Source organism: Antrostomus carolinensis, unplaced genomic scaffold (genome assembly GCF_000700745.2).
Source record: "Antrostomus carolinensis isolate BGI_N321 unplaced genomic scaffold, ASM70074v2 scaffold5119, whole genome shotgun sequence".
Classification (NCBI taxonomy): Eukaryota; Metazoa; Chordata; class Aves; order Caprimulgiformes; family Caprimulgidae; genus Antrostomus; species Antrostomus carolinensis.
The window spans coordinates 76,630-84,613 of NW_010340535.1; the positions used below are offsets into that span (position 1 = coordinate 76,630).

At 35.2% G+C, this 7,984-nt stretch overlaps 1 protein-coding gene across 1 annotated transcript in view; it reads left to right on the plus strand.

Annotated features, from left to right (window-relative positions):
• Positions 1-6,059: 6,059 nt before the first annotated feature.
• The window catches only part of CDH19 (cadherin 19), a 46,033-nt gene continuing 44,108 nt past the window's right edge, over positions 6,060-7,984 (plus strand). The window contains exon 1 of the mRNA XM_010176163.2: positions 6,060-6,257. Coding sequence (XP_010174465.1) covers positions 6,060-6,257 — 198 coding nt within the window. The remainder of the gene's footprint in view (positions 6,258-7,984) is intronic.

Below are 7,984 nucleotides of genomic sequence, written 5' to 3' on the forward strand. Positions count from 1 at the left end.
AATGGGAGATGTAGTATTTGAAGAAATAAATATCACAATTTGATACTGTAAAAGATGTTTTGCATCTCTAGTATGTACAGACTTCTGGCTACTGTTTGTCATGCTTTGAAGACTCAGGGGTTTGCCATCTTAAATGGCATTTGGCGTTTTTCTACAATGCCATGGATATTTCAGTAAAATACTGGAGTCAGATAATATGTGTTAATATACTACCTGAAAAGACAGTCAGTATTTCTAGTCAGTCAGCTCTACACTGATTAAAATCCACAGACTTAAAGGCACTAATCAACTAACAAATTCATTACTCTAAAGCTATTTTGTCCATGTAAAACTGACAGATAATTACTCTGACAATTCTGTATAATAGTTTGATGGCCTTTCTTAATGGTACAATAGCTTATTTACAAAAAGAAGAAAATAATGTACCAATTAGAATGAAGTGAAATTTATAACACATTCATAACATCTAAGTAATTGCTCTTCATATAAGTGAAGTGCTGGATGACTAGTGGAGACACATGCAGCCATACTGTGTTAATATGCACTGCCAATCAGTATAAATTGGTCAAATGTCACATCAAGATCTGTGTTAAAGACACTTCTCAAGGTTAAGTAGTAGCTTTTAAAATAGATAGTCATGTAACAGATTAGAAAGACTATTGTTGATATAGCTCTAATTAATTAATTTACTGAAGACATTATTACATTTTAGATGTTAGTTCTGATAGACCCAATATAATTAAATTCAGCGTACTTGTTAGATGTAGCAGTCCAAATTTATTTTTTTTAAAGTGTATGAAAGACTAGAAAGTAAAAGAAGACTAAATTAAAATATTTAGACTCAGTACAAATCATACCTAAACCTAAAACAATGTCAAACATTAAACTAATGACAAAGAAAAGAAATCAGGAAATAAATATAAGCTGAGAGGTATTGTAGAAAAGGTGACCTGAGGTACACCAAGACTAGTGCCAAATTTACCCATTCACAAAAATTAATCAATCAATCAATCAATCAATCAATATATATATATCTGTGGCATATGACATCTATGATATTCATTAAAAAATGAAGTTCAAATAGCAAAGCAAATTATTGGAAATGTTAGTCCTTTCTTCCCACTGTTGCTTTTTATCAGTAAAATATTACTGTAACAATAGTACTTCTGTGCCAAACTGTGATAGTGGTTATCAACAGAATAATCAGAGGACAAATCCAGAATAGCTGGATTAAATAAATATACCATATTTATTCCTTAGGGGTTTAGTATGCCTTTTTGTAGTGTTCCCAAATAAAATACTTAAAATACATAAAGAATTGAAAACTTACCTTAAAAAAAATCTTGGCACTGAGTGCAAAAGATAAAATCACAGCTAAAAATCAATGAAAATAGTAATAAAGAGTTTTTAACATACCAAATCTGTAAAAAATATTATCTACCTCTATGTGAAATTGAGCAACAGTAAGAAGCAGCAAGAACAGGGTTAAATCCACTACTTCGCACACTCTGGAAGATTTTCTTATTCCTCTATACAGTGGGTTTTTTTGTTGGGTTTTTTAGGTTTTTTGGTTTTTATTTTTTTTTAAAGACCACAAAACATATGTATCAATTAAAGTAGTTGATATATTAATTCTTCAGGAATTCTTCTAGTAGTAGTATAGCCTAGGTGTCTACCATAATGTGTGAAACCTAAGCTGGTCAATGAAAATGAGTCCATATACAGTTTTTCTCTGGAAGGAAAATAGAGCAGCAGCACTATAATACACTGGGATTATCAATAATCAGCCATATAAAATGAAACTAGGACAAACAGCCAGTAGATATAGTACGAATTAACAAATGTACAGTTGAAACTACAAACGTTTCTATCTATTCAAGCTTTTTCTAACACAGACATCTGTAGGCATTAGTTACAATTATCCTTTATTTTTTATCCTATTAATCGAAAATTAAAGACAGCAACATACAAGGGAGAAAAATTTTACAATAATCATAGTAACACCAATGCACAAAACAGAACTTGCAAGTGAAAAAATAGTTAGACCTCTGCTTGAGATAGAAATATGTTTCAGAAGCTGCATATTAATGAATTAGATTGGCTTACATGAAATTTTCTACATTGTTGTTGTTTTCTTGATGTTATTAAAGCAAACAAAGACAACATCAAATTCCACAAAAGGAATGTCTTTCAGTCTGGCACTTTTTGTCTGTTCAGTACTTTCAAGGACAGAAATTTATGTTTCTCAGAAGTCACTGTTTCAAAATCCTGCTGCTAAGTGGGATAAGTACATATACGAAATGGTCTTAATGATCTATAGTTAAGGAGTATCTACCACATCCCTTGTTACCATGTTCTAGTATTTTTTTACCTCCTAATTAAAAGGCTTTACTGATATCAAATTATGGTGTTTTTGTTATAAAATTAAGTTGGTTTTTTTCCTTATTCCTCAGCTAAAAGAACTGGAACAGAATTTATCCTCACCTACACTGTAATCTGTTGTTTGAGGTTTTTTAAATGCTTTAGAAGGCTGTTGTTTTGTCCACGCTTAGTCTTTTATTTTTTCCACCGACAAATATGTATCTTCACTATATTCCAGAGGCTGTATTTTTTAAACCTCTTGTCCTTCCTATTGTTATTCTTGCAATTGCTAGGCAGTAAAACGTATTATTTGCAATCTAATGACATGGTCATAATTTAAAATAAATTACTATTATTAAAACAAAAGGAATTCAGAACCAAGCCTTACTTCCAGCGCACCTAAAACTAATGTCTGGGTTCAAAGGGTGACAAGAAGTCACTTGGTGATGGTTCCAGAAAAAACCTAAAAAAGGACTCTGCAGCTTTGTGTCAAGAAGGTAAATCTGTTCCTAGTCTACAGGAAACTCATTATTTCAATTGGCTGTAAACCAAAGATACTGCTTTAAAAACTGTAGCCTGTTTATTACAACTACAACTGACATTATCATTACTCTGTTCTCAGTATCAGACTTTATTATTGCAATCCAATGCAAGTGAGAGAGTGGAGATGTACTTTCTGAAGAATAGGACAGGAGCAGAACAATGGTCCGAATTTTTCTTGTTCCCTTGGGAAATTATTAGTGGTAGCTCATTTGCTCATATCTGAATATATATATATATTAATAAGAGATTATTCTATTAAAAATTATCTATTTGTGAATATTACCACAGCACCTAAAAGCTTTGTGCTTTTACTAATCTTCCCTTTTGATGCATATTATAATTATAACACAGAGTACAAGGTAATTTCATTTACAAATACCTTACAAATTGAGTGTAAAACAAGACAACTGATGGATAGGGAAAGGCAGAAGGAGTACAAGGGAACAATGAGACAACAGTCACTGTGATAGGTAGCAGCCCCAGCACAGAATCACCTTAAACACTGTGAATGCTTTTTTTATTTTTTCCTTTAAGTAGGTAACACTGAAATTTAGATTTGTTAAGGAAAGACTAGAAATAAAGGAGGGAATAAGAAATTAGTTTCTGGATATTTGACAAGAGCTACTTCTGAAAGTGAGTTACAATCTGGAACAGAAAGAAGGTGATTGTTTAACAAGGGAACAATTGGGAACAAGGGAACAATTCTTTGCAAAGAATGACAATAGGTGCTGTTCAGAGACTGGATGCAGTGTCTCAATGCCAAATGAGTAAGAAGACGTTGGAAGAAAATATGCTTTGAATGGTCTTGAAAGTAAAGGCAAATTGAGTATGTGTGATATGGCAGAGGAGAGAAAACCAGAAATACATATAACTCTCAATTCCACTACATAACTTTATGGATTTTTTACAGTAATTTGCCTGCTGTCTGTGTTTTCAAGTTAAAGTCATTTTATACACATAATAGTGTGCAACATGTCAAAAATCTAAAAATGCTTATTCCCCCCCAATTTGTTTGAGACTTGGTACTTGAATCCATGTTTCATAGGCTATTAACATAAATTAGTAAAGAAGAGACACTGAAATGGACCAAAATATTAATTATGCTCTTTAAGGTGTTGATTGCTGATGGCTAACTGCTGAGTGCATTGCTAAAAGGTGGCCAACAGTAGATCAGCGTAGCCATATTCTGTACCTTCACTATGTTGTGAGGTGTCTGTCAGATGAGTTTGATAACAAATGCCTCTTTGGCATCTACTCTGCATAAAATACTGCCCCATAAGCTTGAAATACTTTGTTGAAAAATGTGGGTAGTATCAGAATGAGCAGCCAAAACACCAGCTAATGGGTAGCTAGAAGTATTTGGTATGGCCCAGACTGATCACCTGTCTCCTCATTTAAATAGTAATTGAAATAGATTTCTTTATTATTCCTCAGAAAGGTCTCTTTCAGCTTTCTTTTTTTGAGTTTTCTGTCCTTTGCTATGTACTGCAATAAAATAATTGTTAATTTTCATGATTAGTTTCTGTTTAGTGTCAAATACCTCCATTGTACAGAGAGACTCTCCACGGCCTTTAGGCCTTTTAAACCTCACTCAGGCTTTATTTGAGAGCCAAGTTGAAGTTCTTTGGCCTTGCATTCCATGTCAAAACCATTATTCTTGCAGCTTTAGGAAAAAAAATAATTTTCCACAGAAAACTGAAATGAGAGAGTACCCAAGTACTCTCCTTGAATTCCTTCCATTCAAGTCTTGTCTTGTATTGTTACAGCTTTACAGTCGAAAAACAGAAAATGTTAAGACATTGGAACACACACTTTAACACCTACAATTCTATATGCTTTACTATTAGAACTCCTTTATCTTTTTCACAGTAAGTATATATACGTAGACTATATTTTAACAGAATAATGTTCAATGCCACGTAAAATTGTTGGAACTAAAAAAATAATTGTCTCCATGACCTGTCTATCATTTTAAGCAATTATGGCATTTCCTTTTGCATAAGGACAGGTACTTATAACAGTATTATTTAAATAATTATCTTAAAATACACATTTTATCCTGGACAGGTAAAAGGCTCATGGATTTTTCAGGCCTAAAGTAAATGCAGCCAAATGTTTGGGGTTTTTTTTCCATTCTGTTTTACAAAATGACTGGCATGTGATAAATTCAAAAACCAGACTGAGCCTGCATAGAAAATGTTTTTCTTCAAGGCTGAAGCCTTTAAAAGAATGGCTAATGCTAAGGCCAAGTAAGGTTTTAAGACTTGAAATATATGTGGTAAGGATTTTTTAAATTTTCCTTTTGCCTCATAGAAGTTGGCCATTCTTGACTGAGCATTACACTTTATTTAAAATTCAGAGTTTCATTTACTGCGCTAAAAATCACTGGACAGTCAATAACAGCATACAGTTTGTGAAAAGTCTTCATTTTCTGAAAGAATACCTCGTGCCAACAAAACTAGCTGCAGAAACCTACAGCTTTCAAGATGCATTTGCCCTTCATCTGTTTAATTGAAGACAAGAATGTCAGAGATAGTCAAACCAGTTAAGAAAATTGTGGTTGACCAGAAAAGAGAAAATTGTACATTCTTGCTGCTTCTTCACGGAACCCTACCACCATTTTTGCAGGCATTTTGCCAAGCTGGGAAAGAGGGAAAGAAGAGGTTAAAAAAAATATCTGCACTGCTCTGTTTCAGCTGTCAGTCATCAGGGCCACTGAGGCTAGATGTTCACCCTTCAGGCAGTTCTGTGACTGCAGCTCAAAATGAACCCTGTCTAAGCAGAAACATACAATTATTCCAATCAAATTATTCTTAGGCTACACAATACAATTACCCAGCTTAATTTGGAAGATGAATTAATTGAAGGATGATTTTCCTATTTTGCATAGAAAGTCCCTGTGTAGGATATTCATAAAGAAAAGTTGAACACTTCACTTTCATGGCAGAGTCTCTAAGCGATCTCTATTTTAATCAGAAACGCACTATGTTTCAGTTCTTCTAGGGAGAGAAGGAGGTTTTAACACTGTAAATCAGCTTGTATATTAACATAGAATCAATATGTAAAAGTGCAAAGACAAAAGTGATGCTTTGTCATAGCTTTTTCTTTTGTTCTTCTCTTCCACAGATGAAAATTGATTGAAAGAAGGGTTCAGCATGAATTGCTCCACATTGCTATCTCTCGTGTTGATGCTGGTTCAACTTTGGCCTTGCTCTCTAGGCACACAGAACTGCAGCACTCAAAATGCAGAACAGTCTTTCACAGCAGTTCGAAGAGTGAAACGTGGCTGGGTATGGGAGCCACTTTTTGCAACTGAGGAACAGACTTCAAAGGTGCCTGTGTATGTCGGACAGGTATGATAAGTAATGATTCAAGGATGGGCTGATTAGCAGCTTATGACCTTGACTTGGAAAACCACACATCTTCAGAGACCTGGAAATATCAAGACAGGTAGAAAAAGGAGCTCAGGGAGCTGTAATTAGGCAGCACAACATCTCTCATTTCCTGTGACCTGACTTAGGGTCAGAGAACTCCAAGAGCCAGAGGTCGTGGCAGTACCAAGAACTTTCCATACCTAGGTCTGCTGTCAAAGAAACTCTATGTTGAGTCTGTTATTAAAATTAGTTCTGTATACAGCAGATGAAGGTATCAAGCTGAAAAGTTCATTTCCATCTCCTGAATGAAAGTTAAGGACTCATTTATCAACATCTGGCAATTTGCTTGTGTTATTTTTGGCACTGCATCAAAGCAGCCATACTGAGTGCAGTGTAGTTTACAAACAGTATTTAGCATGATTTTCTATTACACTAAGTAGCAGCTGATTTACCCTTCATTAATTTTTAATGAAGCAGAGTAATACTAAATCCTTTTACCACTGAGAAACTACAGGAATCTGCATGGTTCATTAGATAAATGTAGGTTTAGCATAACAAGCAATTATTTTTCACCCTCCTTTAAAAATGTGCTTTAAGATAATTGTCTGAATGAGGCTTTATCTGCCTCCTTTTCTCTCTCTGATTATTATTATTATTAATAATAATTATTATTTATTTTTGTGTGCTGGAAGTAATTGTAATCTTGAGATGTAGTTTTCTTTTATTTAAGGCATTTTCTAGATGAATTATAAAAAATAAGTTTAAGTTCTAATTAACTAGCACTAAAATTTAATTGGGCCCAAAGGGTGAAGTGCTCGAAATTCATTAATTACTTTTTCACAGCCCTTTCGAAGTAACTACTATGGAAGTGTTACGTCTCACTTCTGAAAGAGCAAGTGTAGACATATTATTTTTTTACATTATTACTTTTCCCACAGCTAGAAAATAATTTCTGGCAAAGAAACTTAATAACACCACCCTGGATTTCAGGAGAGCAGACTTTGACCTCTTCAGGGATCTCCTTGGTCACGTACCATGGGACGAATTCCTGGAAGGAAGAGGGGTGCAGGATAGTTGGAACATACTCAAAGATCTCTTCCTCCAAGCTCAGGAACGATGCATCCCAACAAAGAGGAAGGCAGGCAAAAACAGCAGGAGGCCTGCATGGATGGACAGGAAGATCCTGAGCAAACTTAGGATCAAGAAAGAAGCCTATAGAGGGTGGAAGGAAGGATGAGTAACCTGGGAGGAATATAGAGAAATTACCTGAGAAGCCAGGGATCAGGTTAGGAAAGCCAAGGCCCTGACAGAATTAAATTTGGCCAGAGATATCAAGGGCAACAAAAAAAGCTTCTACAGGTATGTTGGGGAGAAAAGGAAAACTAGGGAAAATGTGGGCCCTCTCCGGAAGGCAACGGGAGATCTGGTCACCAGGGACATTGAGAAGGCTGAGGTGGTCAATGACTTTTTTGCCTGAGTCTTCACCAATAAGGGCTTTTGCCACACTGCCCAAGTCTTAGAAAGCAAAGGAAGGGTCCAGGAGAATGAAAAGCCACCCACTGTAGGAGAAGATCAGGTTTGGGAGCACCTAAGAAACCTGAAGGTGCACAAGTCCATGGGACCCAATGGGACGCATCGGCGGGTCCTGAGGGAACTGGCAGATGAAGTTGCAAAGCCACTATCCATCATATTTGAGAAGTCCTGGC